The sequence below is a fragment of the Xylaria bambusicola genome (genome assembly GCF_022495145.1).
Source record: "Xylaria bambusicola strain CBS 139988 unplaced genomic scaffold F5B22scaffold_1, whole genome shotgun sequence".
Lineage (NCBI taxonomy): Eukaryota > Fungi > Ascomycota > Sordariomycetes > Xylariales > Xylariaceae > Xylaria > Xylaria bambusicola.
In genome coordinates, this window is record NW_025953554.1 from 1,230,800 (window position 1) to 1,255,171 (window position 24,372).

At 49.0% G+C, this 24,372-nt stretch overlaps 9 protein-coding genes across 9 annotated transcripts; 3 read left to right on the forward strand and 6 right to left on the reverse strand.

Moving 5' to 3' along the window:
• The first annotated feature begins 3,619 nt into the window (after positions 1 to 3,619).
• Positions 3,620 to 6,176, forward strand: F5B22DRAFT_583313 (uncharacterized protein). The gene is made up of 3 exons (XM_047973352.1): positions 3,620 to 3,690; positions 4,003 to 5,385; positions 5,459 to 6,176. The coding sequence occupies exons 1-3, from the start codon at positions 3,663 to 3,665 to the stop codon at positions 5,641 to 5,643; spliced, it is 1,596 nt and encodes a 531-aa protein (XP_047836415.1). The 5' UTR covers positions 3,620 to 3,662; the 3' UTR covers positions 5,644 to 6,176.
• Positions 6,177 to 9,741, reverse strand: F5B22DRAFT_583314 (chloride channel). Its single transcript, XM_047973353.1, has 4 exons — positions 8,701 to 9,741; positions 8,493 to 8,645; positions 8,330 to 8,444; positions 6,177 to 8,278 (listed from the first exon to the last, which is right to left on the reverse strand). Exons 1-4 carry the CDS (start codon positions 9,553 to 9,555, stop codon positions 6,684 to 6,686), a joined length of 2,718 nt encoding a protein of 905 aa, XP_047836416.1. The 5' UTR covers positions 9,556 to 9,741; the 3' UTR covers positions 6,177 to 6,683.
• A 159-nt stretch (positions 9,742 to 9,900) lies between these two features.
• Positions 9,901 to 12,756, forward strand: F5B22DRAFT_583315 (Neurochondrin-domain-containing protein). The gene is made up of 3 exons (XM_047973354.1): positions 9,901 to 10,401; positions 10,463 to 10,787; positions 10,916 to 12,756. The coding sequence occupies exons 1-3, from the start codon at positions 10,061 to 10,063 to the stop codon at positions 12,083 to 12,085; spliced, it is 1,836 nt and encodes a 611-aa protein (XP_047836417.1). The 5' UTR covers positions 9,901 to 10,060; the 3' UTR covers positions 12,086 to 12,756.
• Positions 12,521 to 14,204, reverse strand: F5B22DRAFT_16401 (uncharacterized protein). Its single transcript, XM_047969262.1, has one exon. The coding sequence runs from the start codon at positions 14,051 to 14,053 to the stop codon at positions 12,956 to 12,958; it is 1,098 nt and encodes a 365-aa protein (XP_047836418.1). The 5' UTR covers positions 14,054 to 14,204; the 3' UTR covers positions 12,521 to 12,955.
• F5B22DRAFT_16407 (coiled-coil domain-containing protein 55-domain containing protein) lies at positions 14,204 to 15,761 on the forward strand. The gene has a single exon (XM_047969264.1). The coding sequence runs from the start codon at positions 14,355 to 14,357 to the stop codon at positions 15,573 to 15,575; it is 1,221 nt and encodes a 406-aa protein (XP_047836419.1). The 5' UTR covers positions 14,204 to 14,354; the 3' UTR covers positions 15,576 to 15,761.
• Positions 15,762 to 16,522, reverse strand: F5B22DRAFT_16406 (Tim10/DDP family zinc finger protein). The gene is made up of 2 exons (XM_047969263.1): positions 16,234 to 16,522; positions 15,762 to 16,107 (listed from the first exon to the last, which is right to left on the reverse strand). The coding sequence occupies exons 1-2, from the start codon at positions 16,315 to 16,317 to the stop codon at positions 15,949 to 15,951; spliced, it is 243 nt and encodes an 80-aa protein (XP_047836420.1). The 5' UTR covers positions 16,318 to 16,522; the 3' UTR covers positions 15,762 to 15,948.
• A 967-nt stretch (positions 16,523 to 17,489) lies between these two features.
• On the reverse strand, positions 17,490 to 18,469 carry F5B22DRAFT_641003 (cell surface protein; the record flags this gene model as incomplete). Its single annotated transcript, XM_047977926.1, has 2 exons — positions 17,490 to 18,292; positions 18,358 to 18,469. The coding sequence occupies 2 exons, from the start codon at positions 18,467 to 18,469 to the stop codon at positions 17,490 to 17,492; spliced, it is 915 nt and encodes a 304-aa protein (XP_047836421.1).
• A 1,266-nt stretch (positions 18,470 to 19,735) lies between these two features.
• F5B22DRAFT_641004 (uncharacterized protein) lies at positions 19,736 to 20,513 on the reverse strand (the record flags this gene model as incomplete). The annotated part of the gene is made up of 4 exons (XM_047977927.1): positions 19,736 to 19,869; positions 19,981 to 20,044; positions 20,207 to 20,305; positions 20,370 to 20,513. 4 exons carry the CDS (start codon positions 20,511 to 20,513, stop codon positions 19,736 to 19,738), a joined length of 441 nt encoding a protein of 146 aa, XP_047836422.1.
• An 865-nt stretch (positions 20,514 to 21,378) lies between these two features.
• Positions 21,379 to 23,728, reverse strand: F5B22DRAFT_16465 (uncharacterized protein). The gene is made up of 5 exons (XM_047969268.1): positions 23,301 to 23,728; positions 22,988 to 23,249; positions 22,649 to 22,923; positions 22,330 to 22,597; positions 21,379 to 22,269 (listed from the first exon to the last, which is right to left on the reverse strand). Exons 1-5 carry the CDS (start codon positions 23,528 to 23,530, stop codon positions 21,589 to 21,591), a joined length of 1,716 nt encoding a protein of 571 aa, XP_047836423.1. The 5' UTR covers positions 23,531 to 23,728; the 3' UTR covers positions 21,379 to 21,588.
• Positions 23,729 to 24,372: the final 644 nt, after the last annotated feature.

Consider the following 24,372-nt stretch of genomic DNA (forward strand, 5'->3'; position numbering starts at 1 on the left):
AAGCTGCCATCAATGGGTCTCTATATCATAGAACAGGCCACGAGGAATTGTAGCGATCTATGGAAAATACTGGGCTGGCGTGTCCCAGACACATTCAAAATAATATTTGAGGTATGTACTCAAGTACCAGCGAAGGGTACATGTGGTGGGCAACTGTCAGTCACGTTAAGCGCGTGAGTTTCGCGATCTCAGGCAACCATAGCAACCACACGACGGTTTGCCTGAGGCCTTCACCACACCAACCACCACAGGTACCCAGGTACCTAGCTGCAAACTTGCAAACACTCCTGACCTTATAACAATAGTTAAACGCGTCTCCCATCAACAGTACTGGGTGGCCTAGTGGGTAGAGTTGCACCCTCAACGATCCCCTAGGACAGCAGTTCAGATACGGTACTAGCTAGGCTGTAGGATCTCTTGCAGAGGACGCCCTCCTCCGGGACGCCGGAAGAAGGTGACCTCGCAAGAGTCCTACGGTCGTCCGAGGTCGCACGGTGCTAGATAACGCCGCAAAGAAATACCCATCAATGCGAAAGCAGGGCGCGTTGTAGCTCTAGGGACTTCCAACATCTAGAGGCAAGGCGATTTATTTTGCAAGTTCGATTCCCACTGTAATTGGCTAATCCCCCATTTTTCATATATATATAATACTCTCTATCTGCTCTTTCCAGTGCATCGTTACTAAGCCTCCCGTCCTCCTTTACGAGAGAGGAACATAGCACCCCTTTTGACAACAGCTTCTTAGAAAGGGCAACTTGTATATCTATTTCGTGTAATTTGATTCATCAACTGATTTCCACCGTGTTTGACAAAGACGTAGCATGTGTCTATTCCTACGTGCCCACCCCAAACATGATGACTTTGATACATCCTTAGAGGCTGAATAGAACTATTCACAATAGGCTCCCAAATATCTCTTCATTATCTTAATCCTTTCTGCTAGAAGGCCACTAGGACAAACCCTGTGGCGAGTCCCCTGGGGCGTAATTAGGCAATCACTACCAGTAGAGCTTTTGACTAGAACTATTCGGACGCAAGAATAATGGGATTAAATGCTAATGACTATTGTGATCGCATGGTATGTGAACAACCATCATGTCAAAGAATTAATACGTCTTTGAGCCCTCAGGGGCTATCGTGAGCCGCAATAAAGAAATCCCTGATGTAATAGTTTAACCTAAACTCAAGTTTTGGAAGCACGTTTTGCAGCATTACATGGCATATGGTATTACATCTCCAAAGTGTCCACACATTACTCCCTCTGTCGACAATGCCTCACTACGTAGGGTCATCATTTGAGAACCTACCAACGATAGCCTTTTCATGGCTGCTTGAGCTCCAGTACGGTTGATTCTAGGGGAAAGAGTTGAGTATAATGTGAGACGCAGTCGAAGTTCGCAGCAGTGACTACACATGCACACTTCCTGGATTGGACTATACTGGTGTAGATATTACCTAGAGTTGTCCAAGTATAATGTGAAAAGGACCTGATTGTTTCGAACACTAAAGAGGATCCAGAATTGGTCACTGCTATATCACAACTACGATTCTACTTCCTCCCGGAAAGTCACCGGGTCAACTTGTTGTTTTGTGTAATGCTGACAGCCCCTGGCTTTGCGAAGTCGAATTCCACCCAATTGCATTGCATTAGCGGGTTGCTAGGGAGCACATACTACTTCTACCAATGGTGACATCTACCTAGGCAAGGTTTGGGCTGGCTGGCGCGTATAACCAGAAGAAGATACCAATAAAAGGAGAGAGTGGGAAAAAACCCCCCCAAAAACCGGCATTTCATGATTCGGAAAGTTTGTCAATGCAAACTCCTTTTGTCCACAGTCGGGCAACATTTACGCGCTACAGCTCGGATGGTGGGATTGACGTTTGCCATTGGTGGTACAACACAGAGGCGCTCTACCAAAATTCACTTGGCCATTATTTCCGAATTAAATGAAGAACACAAATAGCCTGCACCGGACCATAGTCAGACGACAATGCCTACCTCTGCACCGGCGTTTCATTCTATGCCTACTACTGTACATTGCGACGAATTACCATTCACTGCACCCGAAGAAATGCTTTCCTGTAGTATAACGCCACAGCGCTATGAAAGCTGAGAGGGAACGGAGGCTGATTGACTACCGGTGTACTTTTTGGAGGGTCTGAGGTCCCCATGGCGGGATAACAAGCCCCCCTGATTGCTAATTGCGGCCGAATTGAGATGTGACAGACGCGCTGAGGTTGTACAGCGCAAGCTTGATCCAAGCGTGAGAGCTCAGATCAATTATCGATCATTGATCAGATGAAGATTGTATGCAGGGATCCCAGTCGGAGCGAAGACGCGGATGACGGGGATTGCGACAGCGCGAATCTGAGCAGCCGGCAGAGATCAGAAATGGAGATCAGAAAAGGAGAGGAGGAGAGCACTGACGGAGATAATGACGGCTGACTGACTGAATGAATGAATGAATGGATAGTCAGTCGGAGGGTGGAGGAATTGTGGTATTATGGACTTGAGGAAACCCATAGGAACGGGTACCCACTGAGCATTGCATTCTAGTGTCTGCCACATTCAATGAGATGAAGTTGGACGAAATGGTCGAATAGGTACTGTAAATAATATTTGGGTCGCTGGTCTGAGCAACACAGGTCGGTTTCTGGTCGGTCGGTCTGAGTACCTACCTACTTTTATATATATATATCTACCGTGGGCATCTGTTCGAGCTGTCACAAGAACCGTCGGGTGCAACGTGAGCACACACAACTTGACCGTACGAGGCTCTGCCTGCCTGCCTGCATGTGCGAGCGGCGTTCTGCTTCCTGATCTCCTATGTCTTGATACCTATTCTTATTCCAGGTTATTAATTATCATTGCCAGCGCTACCCTTTTGCTTCTGCTTTACGTAACCACGCAACCTCTCTGCTTCACTGTCTGTCTACTTTGCTTACTTGCGTACTTAGATACTTGGCTATGTAAACATTCCCTCGATATTTTCCCGACATTCCCTTCAACGGTCAATTGCCACATGAGCCTACAAGAGAAACAAAATAGAACACAGTCAGTTTACTGAGCTATCTTTAAGGAGGTGAATATGCATTTGAGGCTTACCGAGATCAAGCCTCGCTTCCCTTTTTGGCTTCTTTCCTTGCCCCTTCCCTTTCTCCCTTTCTGCCGTGCTCTCTCCTCTTTTTTTTTTTTTTTTTTTTTTCTCCCTTCGTGGTTTACGATCATGTCCATACCTGCCTAAAACCTACTTAGGATAACCAGGTAGTTACTGACAGAGAAATAGATCAGGGTATCTTTCGCACTCATCACTCACTCATATATATAGGTACTTACGCATGTAGTGTGCGAGCTTCTTCGAGTAAGGACGCCGAGTCCGGAAACCGCCAATCGCTGCCAAGGTTACCTTGTTACTTGTTACCTACCTGTCGAACTGTTACCCTAGGCCCCCGCAGTGCCTGGCTAGGTGCTTTAGTCAGTGCTTGGCCAGCTGGAGAACAACAGCAGCAACAACAGCAGCAACGACAGCCGAAGCGCGCTGGAACTCGCCGCCGCCAACAGTCAGTTCTACGTACCTTTAGTAGGCCGGTTTTAGGTTGGAAGTCACCATCCCGCATGCGTTCTGGATTGTCACTATTGACAATCTAGAAAATCTTACATTATGGCCACCTGGTGCGGCTCCTCTAGAGGTATCTAATATTTTGTCTATCTTATTCGTCATCAATCTTGCTCGACCTGCGTTGTCGTGACCCTTCTTGTCTTTCGTTTATGACGCGGCCATCCAATTTCTTTTTTTACCGTCCTTTTCTTGCGCTCGTCTGCCACACTCCACACCCGTGTCCTCTGTCTTGGCTTCCCTCTCCGAAGTGAAGATTACGACGCCGCCGCCGACGACGACAACAACAACAACAACAAGTTCTCGCTTCCTACTGTTTTGGCTCTCGTGTGATTTGGAGATTGGGAACGAACGCTAAAAATACCGGCGCTTGCCGCCAATGAAGCACTTCCAGACCATCGAATTGCATCCAACAGCCGTCTTACATTTAGCGGCGACAACATCGGCAACAACATTACCAATATCACGAACACCACCACCACCACCACCGACTTCAATAATACTACATCAGCCGCCGTCGCCGCCGCTAACACAGCTGCCATCGTCAGCACAAACACAAACACCATCTCAGACACAGCCACCGAGACTAGCGGCAACGGCGGTGCTGCAATCTACGACTACTTCACGGCTCTTGGCAATCCTAACACACGAAACCTGATACTCAACGGTGCCATTCCAAGTCAATACCCTTTGGGCCCTCTACTAAGTCCACCAGCCAACGATTCGTTCTTTGCCACCGTCGGAGATAGCTTACCTACGCCTATTGCTACAACTCCGAATCCCGCTAGTATTCCCTTGCTTCATATCGGCGGCACATGTCACGGTGCCTATCACGGTGCCCCTCTTACTACCGCCTTGGGGCCCCCACTGCTCACGCCGCCGGCTCCTCCATTACCGCCTTTACTACCACCACCAACGCTCCATCCTGGGTGCATTTTCCCTTACGCTGGCGGATATCCTTTCTACGGGCATACACGAAACTATCTGCCCCAAACACCGCCAGACATTCAGGGTAACAGCCGGGAGCCTTTCCCCTTTGTGCCTTCCTGGGTGCCTTCCTTCGCCACAACGCCCGCGACAGTACCTCAGTTACATATGAGCAACGTCAATCCTCGACCAGCGGCTTCTATCCCTCAAGCCCAGTGCTCTCCACGAGCCGTTGCGGCTGCTCAAAGTATTGATGATCCATATCTTAATTCTTTGGCCACCCAGAATTTTTCGTCACCGTCTTTACCACCTCTGAGTAATCTCCCTTCGCCGATCGTGTTATCTCCCTTTGGCAGATCTGCTTGGACGACGGCCAGCCGAGACATGCCACCATCTTCAACTCGAAGGCGGATACCGAATCGAGGAGCAGTTGATTTAACCAAGCGGGAGCCTGATTTGGAAACTACAAACTCTGGCGTTGATCCCTCAATACCGCTAGCAACGATGCCACCGGCGACTCGGAGACGCAGCATCGCCAGTGGCACGGATTCTGGTGTTCGAAAAAGACGACCCTCTGCTGCTACATCACCAACAAGTCGGCCTAGTAAGGCAAGACGGAAAGACTCAATATGTCGTCGTAATGACCAGTCATCTCCATTCGATGACGACGATCTACAAAACTTGGGTGGAGGAGGTGACTTGGAAACAATCGACCTTTCCAACGCGACTGAGGTTCCCGCCGAGATTCTGGCGCCAAAAGTAGATAATCGGGTGAAAATCGGCAATTTTCAATGTGTCATCTGTATGGATGATACGACTGCCCTGACCGTCACCCATTGTGGTATGTGTATCAATATAACTTTACCGTCGGTGTCCTTTGCCCAAGCTAATGGTTGCTGACATTCTCGTTCCAGGCCATCTCTTCTGCTCAGAGTGTTTACATAGTTCATTGCATATTGACACCATGAAACGAGCATGCCCTGTTTGCAGATCCAAAGTCGAATTGAAAGGAGCGAAAAAGCCTACCAAGACATACTATCACCTTGAATTGAAAGTGATGACCAAGACGAAACAGGGTAAGCGGCCTGCTGATACGTGACGTTGGCCAATTCAGGTCAAGCAAAAATGATTTATCCATTGTGTTACCTACGTGGTGAAGACGTGGTGGCGCTGGGATGAAGGAAAGCCCCCGTGCTGGTTAGACACTGGCAACAGAGTAGACGGCACCCACTACCTTTTATCATTAAAGACGCGCTGGATATGCCGAACTACGAACTAGGCTGCTTTCACCTCCTCCACGTCTAGATTTTCGTATCAGAGAGCAGCTAGGTTATGAGCTGCCAACTGAACAAGTCGCTTATAGACGGCCGAGTCTCTCTGGGGTTGGCATTTGAACTACGTATGGTTATGGTAATAATATCTGCATTGGAAGGAGTTTAAAGTAAATATCATCGGTGGCCAGGGCAGGAATGATACCCTTTGTCTGTTCCTTTCGGGCTCCTTTTTCACTATCGAGGGTTCATGGGCAACTGAACAGAAGCTAGATTTCGGCGTTTAATGGCGGCTCTGTATTATATCATATTTACTTTTCTTTCTTCTATATGGCAGTAAATACAGCGCGGTGGTAGGGTAAAGCCCTTTCTCTTGATTATGGCATGGAAATCGCCTAAGAGCGAAACGTTTCTACTATGACTGTGCACGATGCGACACAAGCTATGAGAATCTCGTATGATCCGGCGCTGAAAAGCTTTAGAGCGATACGTGTAATGCCAAAGTCCTTCTGTCGACAATAGGCATCGGTGCATGCTTATCAACGAATTTCCCCGGCTCCCTGTTCTAGCTTCTATTCTCCCTGGACTGCTAACTCGACAACCCGTATAAGAAAGACATCGAGTCTAATGTTTACGCACGTGAAATACACAAACCGAATAAGGAAAAGCGACATGTCTCATGTGACTGATCGATACGAAAAGCAAATAACACGATGTCAGCATGTCGGCTGGTAGGTAGCATTATCGCGTTTCAATAGAAAAATAGAATATGTTGTTCTTCCCCGACGCCCTGCCAAGATCTATCCCAAACACAAATAGATATGTACAACAATAACTATACAGCCAGCCCACCCTTGAATTAGGGACTTTATAATATGCTACTCGCTCGGTCGTCGTTCGGGGACTCGGGGAATCTATTGCGACTCCCGGTGAGGAGATCGTTCTGTTCGGCGTCGTCGCCGTTGCTAGCTAGGATGCTTACGCCTCTGGAGCCATCTGCACCACTGGCAGTGGCGGTCCGCCGCGTCTCCTCGACGCCGTTGAGGACGTACCAGCAGTCTTTCTTAGTCAGTAGACCTTGCAGCACGCCGCGGTCGCTGAACAGCACGTAGCGGACGCCGAGCTTCTGGAAATATGAGACGGCAAGGTGCAGGGAGCTGCGGCTGGGTAGCGTAAGGGGCGTCTGGTCCATCCACGGGCGCAAGTCGAGGGTCGAGCGCGGGTCCGCGAGGGGCTGGTGGCTGAAGAAGGCCTCGGTTTCGGGCGGCAGGTGGCAAGCCGCGAGGTTGTAGGCGAGCTCGGATCGCGATATGTAGCCTAGGAGCACGGCGTCGCGGGCATCGCTTATGACGGGGAATCCGCGGTAAACGCAGGAGTCCAGGACTGTGCGGAGCGAGGCTATGGTGTGCCCTGTAGCGGTAAGGACTACGAGATCCTCTATCTGCGTCATTATCTGACTTGCAGTGATATCGGGAACATGTTGCGCGCCACCGCCTTCGTCTCCGGAGTCGAGGAACGGATACCCGTTGAAATGGATCCACGACTCGTAGATACCTCGCCGTGAGAAGGCGTCGCCGACCCACTTCGACAACATCACGGCGATCATAATGGGCAGAACGTAAGTGAGGGCGCCCGTGAGCTCGAACATGATAACGACAATGGAAACAGTGAGACGTGTGACGCCAGCTAATGTCGCGGCAGCCCCGATCATAGCGTAGACACCCGGCGTGACACATGGCACATCTGGATCACACGTGTTAAATATGAAGAAATTGGGATGGTTGTGCTGCCAGATTTCCATGATAATACCGACAGCACGCCCAAATAATGCTCCAATTGCCATGGAAGGGAGAATAATTCCCGCCGGGATCTGTAGGCCGAACGTGACGGCAGCGAGGAAGAAGCCTAGGATAGAGGCGAATATTAACAGTACAATAGTACTAGCAGAAGCTGCGCCTGTTTTGCATAGTGCAAAAGGGTCATCTAGCACGAGACGGCAGTCGGTGAAAAGTGAGGAGACCAGTTCGGAAGCCTGGGCTCGCATGTAGAAGTTTGGATAGTTGATGAGGGCGGTAAGAAAGGCGATGATGGCAACTTGAACCAAGGGTCCCGGGAGCCAGGGTGTTGATTTCTTCCACTGCGCTACGCGCATATTGGCCTTGATAAAAAGGCCGCCGTAAATCCCACCTAATATTCCTAGCATGGCGAAAGGTATTATTTCAAACCCGTGCCACTCTGTAGAGAATTCGACTTGGTACAACACAAGCTGACCGGACCGGAAAGGGTCCAAGGCTTGAAGTATTCCGGCGGCAGTCATAGCGCATACGAAGCTCTGCCACATAGTTTTGTCCGGAAAATAGTATGAAAGTGATTCGAGACTAAATAAGACGCCTCCGATGGGTGAACCGAAGGCAACGGATATCCCAGATGAGGCGGCAGCTGAGAGAACTGCCCGTTTTCTGGCTAAGAAGATGTCAATCTTCTGATTCATCTAAAAACAAGAGAAATACCGACCTTCATTGCCGTTGATATTCGGAAATGCTTTAATGAATAAATTGGCGCAACAGCATGCTACATGTACTAGCGGGCCTTCTTTGCCTAGCCACATACCCGACGCAACAGCTAGGCACTGCAATCAATCAGTTGATATACCAGCTATGACTTGCAATAGACTCACCAGACCCAGTGACTTTGTGACCAGAGTCCAGCCGCCAAGGAAGCGGCGAATAACGAAGCCCCCTAAGACCGTCTTGACTTCGGGTATACCACTATGCTTGGCATATATCGCGTATTCTTTGACAAGAAAGCCTGCGCTGAGAGCAAATGTAATCTTGACGAATGTTAGTTGTAAGAGTCATATAAGGCAACCTGGCAGTGGAACTTACTGAGAATAACAAGAAGAAAAAGTATTCTATGAACCACTTCCCAGCCACCGTTCCTATGCCGAGGGCAGCAGCCCACGGCTTCCAACCCATGCATTGAGCGCCTTTATCGTAGCCCAGACAGCAAAACTGTTTGTTGAGATAGAACGCGCCGCCGTCAGGTCCGGAAGCACAGTAGCCAGTCTTGAGATCGCCAAGCCACTCCGACACGACATCGATTCCCGCCGCTATAGTGCCTACGGCCAAACCAGTCAAGACGAGAACAATCCATACCTGGCTGGAGTCTGCCAACCGCTGTATGTATCCTATCAATCCAGTCGCGCTCGAGTAGAGGACACGAAGGCGCTGCCGCTCTTTGGTGTGTTCAAATATCCAATCGATAGCCGTCAGATCCTCGTAGCCTACTCTCCTTCCCGGCCCCTCGGCATACCAATCTAGAGGCATGCCGTCCTTTGGTGCGTTGCCCGGGACGAAGGCCTCATCTTCGCGGTGCCTAGAATCAATATCTTGGAGTAATGTAGGCGTTTCTGTACCAGTCGATGAGTGGCCTGAGGCCGAAGCGCGCGACCCGAAACGGTTGCCTGTCAAGGCAGATAGCATGCGACCAGGCTGGGAGAATATCGATGGTTTCTGCTTGCGCTTGAAAGACATGGGGACATCGGCGATGTCACCATTCAGGGGATCATCCCCCAACACATGGCGGGCTGCATCGTTGGGATCATCTTGGTCGAAGTCGAAATCAAGGTCGGGCTCGTCGCGAACGGTAGGTTGTCGGGATTCGACGGGCGACCGCGATGATGATGACGACTCTGCCGCCTCGTCGTCGCGAAAACTCATGAAATTCCTATTGCTAGCCATCTTGAGGGCGTCGCGATGCAAAATGCCATGTCGGTTTAATTCATGATCTTTAGCCCCTTGCTAACTTTGGGTATTATAATAAGCCTTGTAGTATTCAGTAAGTAAGTAGGTAGGTAGCTAGTGTAGCTCCGAGTTCTTGTTCAGCTTCATACAGTATCGAGTATCTATCCCGCCTGGACAGCTGGCTGATGCTAGTGAATCCCAGTGGAGATCCAACAGGCGTCATTAGCGACAGGGATGCTGCATGATAGGGGTCTAATTGGCATTGGCACGCTTAGCAGGTACCGGTACCTACTCATATCTAGGTACAGTCAGAGAAGATTCAGGCACTGTGTAATTGGGTATCTTGCAAAGCATACCCGAGATATCTATTCGACTTATACATTTCAATATCAAGCGAAAAGAAACGGTTGATGATATAAAATGTCAAAATAACAAGCCTATATCTTCTGAATTCCTTCTTTTACCACGAGCCGGGCTGCCACGACGAACAACGTCTTGCACCATGGAGCCAGAAGTCCAAAAAGTACATCAATTGCTTGCTGCCAAAGATGATACTTCACGCTTCGTCGGCCTGCTTCTCTTGAAGACCACCCTTGATAACCATGCTTCGGATCTACAACATGAACAAGTCATAGAACTATGGAATTCTATATCGCCGAGGTTCCTCGATCGACTGATCCGTACGGGATCACACCCGGCCTCTCAGCAACGAAAACAGTCGGGGGATATGCTGGACGTGGCTGTTGCTGTCATCTACACTTTCACCAAACTGTTGAACGATTGCGCTTCGAATGAGAAGTTCTATGCACGTATACCGAATTTAGCAAACGCTGTACTCTATAGGTATATTCAGAATATTCTTCGTCCAATATCATCATAGACGCACATGTTGACTGATTCTTAGCTCCGAAGAGACTACGCGGCGGATAGTCGACCTCATCCACGTACTTGTTCAGCAAGCCCCTGATCAAGCTGTGGGTGGCGCAACATGCTTTGCTCATCTTGATGTTAACAGCTGGGCACCATTGATTGAGATTGCGCCCCAGCATGAGACTGTCCTCTCCATTTTCCACTGGGCCTGGATCAATGGCAGTGCTACTGCTCCAGTGGAAGAGATGAGGTCGAAAATCGATAAAGCTCTTCTGTTATTTGTTTCGTCATTCAAAGGTCAACTTCCAACATCACTCCTCGATTTCATCGCACTCGTCTTCGAAAATTTAAATCCTAACGTGAGTCTATTCCTCATGAGCATCGATCTAAGCGAGATGCAATAGATCTTTGTGTCCAAATTTGGTGTGAGGACGATATGCCGAGTCATTACTTTCAACCCCAGAATAACTAACAACTCTTTTTACAGCTCAGGCCATTGGATTTGCGATGGCTTCAACCTGTGGCTCGATTGATACACGATATGGCCTCTAATAAGCAGACGGCAGACGGTCGGAGAGCCTATATCAATTGTGCCGCCGCTCTTCTGGCTGCATACTCTGAAAAGGCCGCGAAACCTCTGTTCTCTGACGATCCAGATACCCCAAGGCCAATCGCATACCTTTTCATCAAGATGGTACAAGTAGATATTCTTTCTACCTTGCATCTCTTAATACCTAAAGTCAATACTACAGAATATCCCTCTCTATCACGCCGAATTGCTGCAGCTCTCGACATCATGACCTCATTTGTTGGTTTCCTGATCACTGCTGCCGACGACACAGACATGCAGAAAGCTTTGACGCCAGAGAGAATTCTGAAGCTGCACGAAGATCTTATTAAGACAATTGGTGATGTGATGGAGTATCTTCGAGATCGCTGGGATGATTTTCTAGCGGGTTCCCGTGGCATAGAATCGCCGCAGAGTTCTGGGCGGAGTATATTTGAGGATCCAATAACCCCGGCGGCAGTCCGATTCGTGGCCACTTGGCTCCGTGATGACGATGGTGAAGCCTTAAGGTCGCAAGCTGCTGGCCTCATCGACCTCTTCACCGAACTGTACAAGATGAATATGTCTTCTACCGACGTACCTGAGTTGCGCCTACCGATCCTTGCAGCACTTGAAGGTATCCTTCAGACATCTGATGGCCGCGAAGCTTTCCATAACAGTGACCTCCTACCACATTGCCTATACCCCGACCTGCGCGCAATTCTTACTGGGCAGGATACGGCGTTATCTACTGGCGACTATATTCGGGGCTCTGCTATTGTGCAGACTTTCCACATTCTAGTAGAACATGATGAAAGCTCACGGCCTCATCCTGGCTCGGTCGATTTGCTAGAAATCATTGCAAAATGCGATTACAAGCCAGCCAAGGCTGCGGCGGGTATTTCGGATCGTTCGTATCTTGACTTTTATACTGATTTGCTGGAGTTAGCAGTAGCATTACTAAATGGTACATCCCGCGGGGCTCCATTAATCCTTCAACAAAACATTAAGGCATCCCTTCAAAGTTTGGTGTCGGAAGTTCAGCAGAGCTGGAGTGCTTTGAATGATGAAAGCATGACCGAAAGAATGGCGGAGCTGAATTTTGATTGAGACGACTGTCCGATACGGCGGATTAGCCACAAAATGCCCGTTCATTGCAATATACAGTAGCCACAACGCACGCCCATAAGACTCTGAACAATACCGGCTCTCAATCGTCATAACTGCACGTTATATGTTATACCTACAGCGCAGCTCTCCGAATAACACTACAACCGGAACAGCTCTGGTGGTTTGATAAGATGTGTGAAACTAAAAGGCCTTAAGACTCAGGTTTTTACGCAAAGCTCTAGATGCTGCCTTCCTCAACCCCTGCTTGTCAGCCACTACGGACCCTAAAGCTTGAAGCACCATGCTGTTACGCAAGATTATTCGTATCACATGTCTGCGTAGATTGCCCCGTGCTTAAGCGATGATTACCACGGAGATCGATCATACTGGTCCTCGGCTTTATAATTACCATTGCCTAAGCTAACAGAGTTGTGCCAGTTCAGCCTTGGCCTTGACTATCTTAAAGTGTCTCTCAACATCGCAAAGAGGGCGATAGAACTAGGATCGGGTCAATGATAGCTGGAGTAGTAGCTAAAAGAGACTATTGCCATTATAGATCTTATCACAGTACAACATGAGTTAAATAAATAGATAGACTTGGTGTTGCTGGTATTGTGTACTTTGCTGCTATATCACAATCAAAGTGCAGTTGACTCCATACTCGACATCTATTCATAACATCTGGGACTCGCCTAGCCATTTCCGAGAGAAAGTCCTCATGGCATCTTCACGATCTGTACATGCCTATATGATAATTGTAAATTCCGTATCGAGTAGCAATAGTGGTATATAACAAGTGTCCTATCGCGGTTTCAAACGTAAAAGCTCTAACTAGTTCAATAATCAAATATGCAACCGAAATCAAACGCTTCATTGTGCCCTAGCCTTTTGCTTAGAGCGGGTATCAGTCCATAACTTGTCTACAATCTGAAATACAGCCGTGACATCTCGCAGTACGGCCTCGTCGACCCGTCCACCAAGTCTCTGTTGGATTTTATCAGGATGCCACCTGACGCGCTCGTCCTTCAACTTGGCCAAGAATTCTACCTCGCCGACTTCAACAGGGTCAATACCCATGACAAGAAATTCTCTAACGGCACCACCATCTATAACCTCGCGCCGCCCGCTCTGCACCGGCCAAGCCATGCCCTCCAACGTGCCATCCCACGCGTCCCAAGCCTTGATATAGGTATCCCAGCGCTCCTTCCACACCCTCTTCGCCCTCCGTTCCTCTCCCCTGCGCAGACTCGCCTCCATTTCTCTCGTTAGTCGTGCCGTCTCCTTAGCGTTCCGCTCTTTTTGCTTCCGCCGCTCCTCTCGCCGTGCCCGCTCTTCAAGCAGACCTTGGTGCGTCTTCTCCCACATCCTCTGCCGAACGTATGCCGCGTATTCGTCGTCATCCATCCGCTCGAGCTCGCCTTCTGGCCCGGGCCGCTCTTGGCTATACGTGTGGATAGGCTGGCCGTACACACCCTCCCAGTACGCGGCGCCCTCGTCGTCGGCCATGGCGTCGAAGAGAGACTCGCGAAATGCGGCCTCGGCGTTTAGGGGTGGTGGTTCGTGTGGGTTTGGAGGCGTGGGTGAGCGCGACCGAGTGCGTCGCCGCTTGTGGCGGTGGTGCCGATGATGTCTGTGTTTGCGATGGCGTCGGGATGAAGTAGGGTCGCCATCCTGGTTATCCTCGCACTCTGCATCTGGGCTACGGGCGCGATCGCGGTCAGGGTCATCATGGCGAGAGGACCGATGCGAGCGCGAGCGTTTGGATTTGAAGCGGAACTTGGTCGTCTTTCTCGCTGTCCCCTCTAACGTAGTGTCCGCGCTTTGTTCTTCATTGCTGTCGCGGGGTTCCCGCTGTGGGGCTCCGTGAAGTTGGTGGCTTTCTTCTATCTCTGGAGAAATCGGACGCTTCTCTGGGTTGATGGAGGATAGTATATGGCGCCTCTTCGGCGACGATGGCACAGTTGTCATCGCAAATTCATTTTGATGTCAGGGACGCTGAATTGCATTGAAGCTCCTTGGACTGGTAGTCGCGATGACGTTTGAAACTTGAGGGTTCTAGACTTATGGTTCGGAGATAACTCGCGGTTATGCTAGCCAATTAACTGGGGCTTCTTAGGCAGGTACCAGTACATGCATGCCATGCTAGCTAAGTATCCCTGTAAGTGGCTGGCTGGTTACCTCTGCTCAGTTCCCAAAGCATCTTCATCGCGAAGCTCATTTCACATTAAAGTCTTACTACAGTTTGATCCATACAACTGCTTTCTCCGAAATGAGCAAGCCAGGCCTTTCTTTCGGGTTGAACCTAGCCAAAAAGCCAGGTGCCTCGAAACCTCCTCCGCCGAAGCGGAAACCGATGTTTGGCGGCGATGACGACTCGGACGATGACACGAAAAACCAGGCTACTGGCCCGCAAACCACAACAATCACCGAATTTAACGATGATGATATTCCCCAAACGCGCTCGGGCGACTCAAAACCTAAGAAGCCAGCCTCAAAAATAAAAAGCGGTCCGCCCAGTCAACCACCAAAATTGAAATCAAAAAATCCAGAAATATCAGTCTACGGTGACTTATCAAGCGCGCTTGAGTCGCGGAGACATCGGGAAGCTGCCGAGGAGCTGGATCCCTCGGTGTATGACTACGATGCAGTCTACGATTCCCTAAAACCGGAAGAGAAGGTCACGCAAGAAGACACCGAACGGAAACCCAAATATATGAAGAACTTGATCGCGTCTGCAGCCGTGCGGAAGCGCGACGCGTTGATCGCAGAAGAGAAGAAGATAGCGCGAGAGCGGGAGGAAGAAGGTGAGGAGTACGCAGGAATGGAGAAATTTGTCACGGAGGCATATAAGAAGCAACAAGAAGAGAATAGGCGCATTGAACAAGAAGAGCGAGAGAGAGAAGAACGGGAGGCCCAGAAAAATCAGGGCGGTGGCATGACAGCTTTCTACAAAGACTTGTTAGAAAAGGGAGACCGACGGCACGCCGAGGTTGTGAAAGCTGCCGAAGAACGCGCCAAATTAGGCCCAAAGCCCGAGGATGACGCGCAGGAGGAGAAAGCGAAGACGGATGCTGATATGGCGCGTGAAATCAACGAGAAGGGCGGGACCATTGCGATCAATGAAGATGGACAAGTAGTTGATAAGCGAGAACTCCTTAAGGGTGGATTAAATTTAGGCGCCAAGAAAAAGACCGAGCCGCAAAACATACGAAAAGGACCGGATCGTAAGGACGAGAGGGAACCCTCTCGTGGCTTTGTTGGTTCAGGAGGCAAGCAGGCAATGCGCGAGAGGCAGACGCGCATGCTAGAAGCCCAGTTGGAGCAATCGCTGAAGAGATCCCTGGAGCAGGAGGAGGAGGAACGGCATAAAGTCGAGCGTGCGTCCAAGAGTAGGAAGACAGAGACGGATATTTCCAGTGCGAAGGAGAGATATCTAGCGCGTAAGAGACAAGCCGAGGAGGAGAAAAAGAAAGGCCTCGCCAAGGACTGAGGGGTTCTGAAGTCATAAATATTTTATACCTAGCGTAATGAAGACTGTAGGCCCCGTTCAACCCGAGAAGGGAGTCTCCTTTCGATGTCTTAATGCTGATATAAGTTGTGTTGTACACTCTAAAGATGCCCTTTTCCTTCCACGGCTGAGGGACGAGGGCAATTCATCGTAAATCAATCCCGCGGCTTGTCCACCTGTGATGTACAATTGTTGCCAAACAATGCAGAGATCTAAAACGAATTCGAAATACCTCATGTTCCAGCTGTACTGTTCCGCCTATACCTTCGGAAATACATCAATGGTATCTCATCCAGTCGTGTCGTGATGCAAATCCTGCAGGGATCTGACCTAAATTTCTCGTCGTGGGCTTGTTTCATTGTTCCCGCTGCAACCGGCTGATATACGTCGTGCTGACCTGGTTCCATCCCGCCATGTATTTCTCCATGCACTGCGTGAAGCATGTCTGTTCGCCGCTCGATAATGAGGTGCCTGGCTTGGAGACGCAGCGCTCGAAACAGTGCTCGTTGATTTTCTATGAGAAGCAAAGAAAGCTGGTCAGTTGGGTGGAGCTAATAGAGGCACGGCGGTGGGAGCAAGGCGGTTAATGGAGGGCACACGAGAGCCGCGAAAGCACGAGGACAAGAGCATCATTCCGTACCTCGATCAGCTGCTTGGCGTTGTCTATGGCGTATTGCGTCCGTACTTGACGCATAACTTCGCTCTTGATTGTGCCTGAGTCCATGATTGTCGGATTCGAGGAGGGAGAGGAATAGAAGTTGTGGCGAAAATAGTTGGCGGGATTCTGAATAATCAGGTATCACTTGAAGCTTTACACAATGAACCTTTGAAGCTTTTTTGCTCTACTATGTACGCTGGGTGCACCAAGGCGGGACATAACGGTATCCAAAATTACATGGGGTAGCCTGAGCATGTAGATTTGTGTACCCATACATGCTTAAATTAACGTTGAGATACCTACCTGGACTTATCAATAACTGATAATAAAAGTACATGTACCCTCACGCTAACTATGATCTACATTCCCAGTTCATAGAATGATCCGATATACATGATGCCCTCGGTTTACAGTACTTCCAATACTACTTAGGTAGATGCTCTTCTCCATGCCTCAGGAGCTCTTCTACCTTTAAAATATAAATCGTCTTCCCATATTCGTGTCTCTGTTGAGCGTCTTTCTCCCTTTCTCCATATACACGGTCGAATTTTAACACCTGGAAGACTATGTGGTGATACCTAGTTGTGTGGCTGAATGGCGCCCACTGACTTTACAAATCTTGAACATCTATACCTCCACGATGCCGATACCCCCTGCTAGCACTGTAAGATAGAGTGACTGTGGACGATGACGAGTGTTGGTGCAAACTGGGCTCTGCATTTTCCTAGAGCCTCATGACCCCCAAGATATGCAACCTAGCATAATTCAAGTCGGTTCGGTGCATCACGCAGCTCTCTTATACCGGCAAGCGAAAATCTTCTATATTGTCTGGCATACGGTACTAGTATCAGGATGACGACTTGCAACTTGAGTTATCATTACACTAGGTACTACCTAGATATTCAGAGTTTCATTGCCACTTCTGATTAAGGCATGATCGTGTGTTGGCGCAGCTTCAGAGTTCAGAATATACAATAGGTAAGTAACTCTATACCACATGAATGTCACTTTATCGCATCACTGCAAACAGTTCATGGTACATAGTTTGAGGGAAGTCAATCTCTCCATTTAGGGTTTTCCACATTATATACAACCTAGCGTATTGTTTCCAAGGCCCCTGCCAGCAGGCCGTCGCTGATGACCAGCCTATATATACCCATTTTCTATCAACCCATAGCGGATGATCCCGCCCTTCTACCCGAGCAGCTGAGTGCGCCCAACTCCCCTCGTCTCAGAACTTAACGCAGGCGTCGGTTCTGGTACATATCGGCCGCGGAGCGCTTCTTCAGGCGATAGGCAATGGCGCGCTTCCTGGCAGCGGGGGACTGCGTGAAAGCCGCAGAGCCACCGAAGGGGCCGGCAGCAGCGCCGTTGCGGACGCGCACGATACAGACGTTGTCAGCGCCGCCGACGGAAGCGTCGCAGGTCATGCCTGCGGGCATCTGGACCGTGACGGGGAAGTCGGTGTTAGTCGCGAGCGAGAGACCGCCGAATGGGAGGCCGGGGACATCCTGCGTAACCTGAGCATTCTGGAAAGCATTGACGTCAGTGCCACCAGAGGTTCCGTCAACGTCGGCTGTGAGTGGGCCAGCGCCGTCCTGGTTGATCTGGCGGAAGGTCATGGTGATCGAGCCGTCGTCGCTGCAGGTTGGCAGTCCCGAAGCCGAGCCCTGTCCTGCGGAAGCTGCGACAAAGTCCTCGACTGGCTTCGAGGACTTCGTGCCTTGGTTGCGGCTGCCGCCGGCACCACCGCCGAAGAGGCCATCGAGGAAGCCGCGCTTGTTGTTGTTCTTGGCTCCCTTGAGAGCCGAGAGGTCGTCCTCGACGCCAGCGGATGACGCGGCGCCGTTGTTGGTTGGGGCCCCGGCGGAGGCATCCATGAAGTTGGCGATCATGAGTGAGGCATCAATAGGACCGTTGCCTTGAGTGCGTCCTAGAGCACTAGCTCTCTGTGTGCCAAGCTCTCGGTCCCGGATAATGGCGGTGTCTGCTTGAGAGCCGCAGCCGTTGCTGCTGCAATCACGTGGAGTACCATCGGCGACTGGAGACGTGTTAGTATGTAAGAATGTGGGAATGTTATAAGACTAGTAGTAGAGATTTACTTACCACTAAGGCCGGGCATGGTGACGCCGTTTGCTCCTTGGATAGAGGTGACCAAACCATGACCGGAGACCATGGAAAGGCAGCCAGAGGCAGCGATGATGTATGAGTAACGCATTTTGATTATTTTATGGTGAGGTATTGAAATGATAGCAATGAGTAAGTATAGCGTGAAAAAATGGCCTCCAGGGCAGTCGGTCGTGATATTAAACGGGATTTGAAGCGAAGATTCAAAAAGAAAGAGAGAAAATCAAGGGTTATCTCGCAAAACCGGGCGAAGAGATGCTATTATGAGTGTAGATGTGAGGATGAAGATGAAGAAGAAACTGTTGAGCTCCTCGGCGGCGGCGCCGAGCCTTATATGCGTTCGATGTGGACATGATGATTGAGGCATTCGTCCCAGTCTTCTCTATCAACTGTCACGACGTTGTTGAAGTGTTGTGGCTATGCTCGGCATCTACCGCCTTGCAAGACCATTGACTTCATCTGATATTGCGAGACATACTGTGTAGTATGTGAGAACCGGCGAGCGAATCGCATTTGAAGGCGCAGGATTGTTACCCCACGGTAAACGATCGCCGGGGATCTCCCCTGGGAGTTCCCGCGAATTCTTGTCTCGCGGACGGTAGCGAGACAACTAGTTCCAGGTGTCCCGAGCGCAACTTTCGAGAAACTACCAAGTATACGGTCCAATTGCTATGCTTGCAGATCATGGCTGGGCAACCGAAACGAAACTCACGATACAATCAGCGATTATGCGTTTACTAACGGTATCTTCCACAGCACCAAGCTTAGCTACCTACTTAGATCTTGCAAGCAAACAACATTCGAGGCCAACACAAGGCAAAATATGCTTGTCTGCTACGGCCTCCAAATGGTGAAACGGTAGCTTTGACAACACTTCATGGGACTACTATCAAGCAACCTCCACCAACTACTACGTGGCTATCCTCTCGCCGGTCTTGATCCAGCGCTTCACTTGCTGCACCGATTCAAACAAGTTTCGAGATTTTGACTACTTACTTATGCCGCCTACCAGTTGTTGAAGGGGAAACCCTTTGGGAAATGTTTGCGGTTAGCGAAACCATAGTGGCTGAGCCATGCACCGCTTCAATTACCCCAGGTTGCATCCACCTTTCGCCGTCATGTTTCACCCCTTCGTTTCCTTCCAATCGCGGTGTCAGGTTATCCGATGTTACTCGAGCAAACGAACATGTGAAACGCTTTCCCGGGCCAATGTTCAGCTACAAGCTTCGTGATGCTCGTCATTGCATACAATTCATCGCATTGCGAAATTGCGGCTTCTATGCTGCCGAGCGTCTTTCCTGTTGTACATTTATCTCCAATCATTAGTTGCCTTGTTGAGGGGACCCCGATGTTGCCTCTAAGTTTGCTGCCTCAGACGCAGCATCTCTTCTCGTAGATCCTCCACAAATTCGTGATAATCATCCGTCCCCTCCTCCGGAATATCGTCCGCTTGATCAGCGAGAACGCTCAGGTAATCTTCTATTGCTGAGCCTAATCATTCATCAGCATTATGGTCTTTTTCGCTTTCTTTCAATAATACTAGGGGTAAAGCCTACGTGCTCGCGCGTTTACGCGCGCAGTCGGGGCATTCATATGTCTCACGCCTCTCATTTCGGGTTTTCTCGTCGTTCGCTCTGTCTTCGAGCCACATCCGATGGAAAGCGTCCTATTTCAGAGCTCGAGGTCAGTGATTACCATTGAGAAGTAACGGCATGAATAATTAGTCGGATGATTAGCTCAATAACCAGACGTGATCTTGAGCAAAAGGGTGTAAAGGATGTAGGGTACTGACCTGGTAGGTATTGAGCTTTACTAGTTGAGCACGTACTCTAACTAGTAGTTGCAGGATGAAGAGGCCCAGCACCACGACGATTGCCCAAGACGTCCACCAGAAGGTTTCCCTAGTATTTTGTTCGAGTGTGGTGAGCTTTACAAGCTCGTCAGTACAGGTCCTTTTCAACCGACCCATTGAGCTTATGCCATGTACATACCGACGACCCAACCTCAGCGGCGACTTCAGCGGCGACTTCAGCGGCGACTTCTGCGGCGACTTCTGCGGCGACTTCTGCGGCAATTTTTACAATCGCTTCAACCTTCGACGCTACCTTGTCTTCGGCGTTCATCAGCCGCCCCATACCTACTTGTCTATCGTTTTATTGTATCTAGTGTATTCGCGCTCCGAATTCCCTGATTTTGTATCGTGCTAGGTGAGTAAAATCTCAATCTAGGTCACCGCTCTACGTCAATACAGCTGCATGCTGCACAGCGTAGTTGGATCATTTGAAACTGTAGCTGTGTATGTGACTACTGCTCGTAGCATAGTAACTCGGAGTAAAGTAGCCCACCTTGTGATGTCTCAGTTTGCGCTGGAAAGGGATGGTCGGCAAAGGATGACAAAGACATCGCGCAGAGAGCCATCCTAATTCCGTTTTCATCGCGCAAAACATTTACGGGACGTCGATGAAAACGCTTCATGCTCGATTATTTCTCAGCTGATCTACTCAACAGCAGTGAACTAGACATTCTCATGAGTTTCTAAATAGGGTGTAGCCTATCCACCTCGTGTAGGCATTATATGTATTCTATGATAAAGAGTCTCAGATGCAATGGCCCCTTTGAAGTATGAATTCGGCACCATCCTGCCGACAATGTTATTGTTTCGTCATCAATACATTCTAACTTTCTCCATCTACCAGCATAGGTATTTTTCATACGTGTATTGCTCTCATCATTATCAACTAACTTTACGCAGCCAAGCCAGACAACAAGGTCCTCGTTGCGACTTGGCATAGACCTTTATGACGGCCACAGACTCATACGCGGCGACATATCAAGTATCGTATGATAAATGAAGAGTCATTGTAATTGACATAATTATAATGCAATAAGGTGGAAAATGAAATACATGAGCAAGGTAGATGATCTACACACATTTATGCACCAGTGCTGATACATACTTGTCGTGTTGTCCTGGGCCATGTCCGTTCCTTATACGTATGAGCAGAGGTTATTTGATCAATTGTAGAGCACACCCCAAGAAACTAGCAAGTTCAACTTGCGAAAGGGGCCCAATCACAGCATATACTATCATGGCAAAATAAAGACAGCAAGCCCAAGCTTAGTCGATTCGCTCAATTGGGTATCACGAACATTCATACAGAATCATCAAGTAGTAGCTTAACAAAAAAGGGGTCGCCCAAATTCCACTTCTTAATGACCCCACTTCTGTAGGAACTCCTCAAGTTTAGGGCAGTCTGTCTTCGGACTTCCCTTGCCTTTGAGCTGATCAGTTATCTGTCGGTATGCTTGAGCCACGTATTCTGGGGCCGATGCCGGGCCGTCCATCTTCAGATCGTTGAAAATAGTTTTGACCTGTTCTGCCTGATCTTGAAGCATTTCTATCGATCCCTCTAGTTGCGTGTCCTTGTATACGCTTCCTGGCTTTGTAGGGTGAGCAGCACTGTCGGCAAGCAGTGACTCAAGTAATAACTCTCCACCGAGTTCTCGATCCGTCAAGCTCGATTTAGCGCCCTTTTCGAATATTCTGTGAAGGTCATGAAGAAGGACGTCGCCTTTATGAGCACGGTTTTGCACGTATTCGTCCAGTAGCGATGGAGTTGGTTTTGAAGAGGGGTCATCGGCATGCGTAGGGACTACACCGTAAAGCTGCATATATGCCTGTAAATCCTCTTGTTGGGGGGCCTTCTCGGATACCGGCGGCGGCTTATGTGATAATATGTGTGACGTTTGCGTCGCAGTTGCGCTTGAAATCTCATCATGTCGACGCAGCGAAGCGACTTTATGCAGCGCCTGTTGATGGTGAACAAGAGCCTGGGCTCGCTTGGCAACGACATCTAGCCTGTCATTCATGAACCTCATGACCCCGGTAGCCTGCTCTCTCTAGGTCAGTATGATAATTATAATCATAGATATAGTGAAAGAGGTTCTTACGTAAGTTGTCATGGTGTCAATACGAGAGTTCTTTGAAGATTCCCAATCGTTGTACAGGGTGAATATAGGCCGAAGAAATTGAGCAGAGACAGACATGTCCGCTACAGGAACAACTTCTTCCCAAAGCTCATCTATGTCCTTAATGATGTCCGCTGCGTCGTCATGTTCTATCTTTTTCTCTCCGGGTTGTCTCAGACTACTTATGAGATTTTCGTAGAAAACAGTGGCTAATTGTGTCTCGCAGCGGCGAGTAATTACATAAACGAGGCTGTGTCTGAGTAAGTAATGGCAGACATGAGCATATGGAAATATAACTTACCCATTCGTGAGCTGTGCGGCACGATTGATAGTAGCTTCACCTGCTTTAGAAGAGTCTGTACCAACTAGATCTCTCCATCGCTGGATATTTTGAAGCATATAGTCATACTCGTTCCAGAATGACGTGTCCGTCAACGCTGGTAAGTTATGCTTATCTGAGGAAGGATTGTGGGAGTTGAGGAGGAGAATCTCGCGCCAGAATGCAGTGTTATACTCCTTATGCCCTGAAGAATATTTCTCATCGTACGAATCAAGAGTCTTCTTTATGGAATCAATCTGATTTTAGGGCTCTGTCAGTTACATCAGGGGACGAAAACGGAACATATCATAACAGTTATACCTCTTGCATATGATGTAATTTGCGTAATCTTGTCTCATTAATCATCTCATTTATAGCCCTGGTGTCGTGGTCTGACTCAGAAGCTTCTTTTAGGGTAGCAAGACTACGAGAGGACTGAACGCGGAACTTGGCCACCTTCTCTTCGAGCAGTTTATTGTAGCCATCCAGTGCAGCCACAGCATCTTCTAGAGAGCTTACACCATCATCAAGGACAGGGTTTGGTCGCCTGGATGGCGGGGTATCGTGGGGAGCAACGGCACCGCTTAACATTGCATGGTCAGCAATACATCTCCCACAGTTGGACTGGACTTACAATGGGTTATCGAGGGCCGGGAAGGTTGACAGGGGCCCAAACGCGAGAGCAAGGTTCCGGACGGCTTCGAAGAAAAGAGTAGGTGGCAAGGAAAGAAGTTCTTCAATCGCGTCTTCATCCAAGCCGCTGGTCTCATTTAAGCTCAGAGAACGTAGCTCATCCCGAAGCTTATTGATCTCATCGGGAGTAGGAGGATCAGGCTCCTCACTTGTCCGGTTAGGCATGTGCATATATAGATAAGAGACAAGCGTCACTTTGAAAATAGTATCTGGGCAAGACACTATAGGCGTTTCGAAATCTCTTCAGTAATCAATTGTAGACGGGTGCTTGCAGCTTGGATCTTGATTCTTGAAGATGCATTTCGAGTCGGTCAACAGGAGTACAGGAAGTAAACACTGAAGTTACCTACTTAAGTAAGTACAAATATAAGATGATGTATTTAGCACGTACCTGTCTCAATACCTCCATTTCGACCCAATGGGGTATATTAATGGGTGTAGGGGCATCTATGGGTAAGTACCTACCTGCCTAGCAATCTACATATTATACATATAAATATACTGTGTCCTAGCGATCTTGTTAGTGTTCCTAGCGCTCTTAATGGGCTTTATTGATATACGTGGGCACACTGTACCTAGATAGGTAGGTAGCTTTCTTGATTTGGACTAGTGAAGATGACTAACACAGGTACATATGCGGGTACCGGAATGGTGGAAGATCACCGCACCACAGTCTTGGAACATTGAACGTGAATTTACGGTGTCAAGTATCTTCACCGTGTACTGAGGTAGTCTTTGAGTTCAAAGACTCATCCTCGTAAGCGACATCACATGTGCTTGGCTACCGATCACAGCGTGAGAACCTTATGCGTAATGACTCTTAGAAACATGTGAAAACTCCATCCTTCTGATCAATCGTGTTCATATCGTCCTTTGAGGAGACCTACCGTACCAATCAGCTGCGACCTCGTTGGGATGAGACAGGCCCCTTTTCTGCCAACTTGTGCCTCATTTTCTGCACCAATCTACCTACCTACCCACCCGTAATTCTCATATACAAGAGAAGACACGCT

Excerpts from the sequence above, each read along its gene's own strand:
- F5B22DRAFT_583313 (XM_047973352.1), top strand. The coding sequence starts at position 3,663 with ATGGCCACCTGGTGCGGCTCCTCTAGAG. Across the intron at positions 3,691-4,002 it reads CTGGTGCGGCTCCTCTAGAG|CACTTCCAGACCATCGAATT; the intron begins GTATCTAATATT and ends CCGCCAATGAAG. Across the intron at positions 5,386-5,458 it reads CCTGACCGTCACCCATTGTG|GCCATCTCTTCTGCTCAGAG; the intron begins GTATGTGTATCA and ends TTCTCGTTCCAG.
- F5B22DRAFT_583314 (XM_047973353.1), bottom strand. The coding sequence starts at position 9,555 with ATGGCTAGCAATAGGAATTTCATGAGTTTTCGCGACGACGAGGCGGCA. Across the intron at positions 8,445-8,492 it reads TCACAAAGTCACTGGGTCTG|TGCCTAGCTGTTGCGTCGGG; the intron begins GTGAGTCTATTG and ends GATTGATTGCAG. Across the intron at positions 8,279-8,329 it reads GAATATCAACGGCAATGAAG|CCAGAAAACGGGCAGTTCTC; the intron begins GTCGGTATTTCT and ends ACATCTTCTTAG.
- F5B22DRAFT_583315 (XM_047973354.1), top strand. The coding sequence starts at position 10,061 with ATGGAGCCAGAAGTCCAAAAAGTACATCAATTGCTTGCTGCCAAAGAT. Across the intron at positions 10,402-10,462 it reads GCAAACGCTGTACTCTATAG|CTCCGAAGAGACTACGCGGC; the intron begins GTATATTCAGAA and ends ACTGATTCTTAG. Across the intron at positions 10,788-10,915 it reads TCGAAAATTTAAATCCTAAC|CTCAGGCCATTGGATTTGCG; the intron begins GTGAGTCTATTC and ends CTCTTTTTACAG.
- F5B22DRAFT_16401 (XM_047969262.1), bottom strand. The coding sequence starts at position 14,053 with ATGACAACTGTGCCATCGTCGCCGAAGAGGCGCCATATACTATCCTCC.
- F5B22DRAFT_16407 (XM_047969264.1), top strand. The coding sequence starts at position 14,355 with ATGAGCAAGCCAGGCCTTTCTTTCGGGTTGAACCTAGCCAAAAAGCCA.
- F5B22DRAFT_16406 (XM_047969263.1), bottom strand. The coding sequence starts at position 16,317 with ATGGACTCAGGCACAATCAAGAGCGAAGTTATGCGTCAAGTACGGACG. Across the intron at positions 16,108-16,233 it reads ACGCCAAGCAGCTGATCGAG|AAAATCAACGAGCACTGTTT; the intron begins GTACGGAATGAT and ends TGCTTCTCATAG.
- F5B22DRAFT_16465 (XM_047969268.1), bottom strand. The coding sequence starts at position 23,530 with ATGCACATGCCTAACCGGACAAGTGAGGAGCCTGATCCTCCTACTCCC. Across the intron at positions 23,250-23,300 it reads CCGGCCCTCGATAACCCATT|CGGTGCCGTTGCTCCCCACG; the intron begins GTAAGTCCAGTC and ends TGCAATGTTAAG. Across the intron at positions 22,924-22,987 it reads AATTACATCATATGCAAGAG|ATTGATTCCATAAAGAAGAC; the intron begins GTATAACTGTTA and ends CCCTAAAATCAG.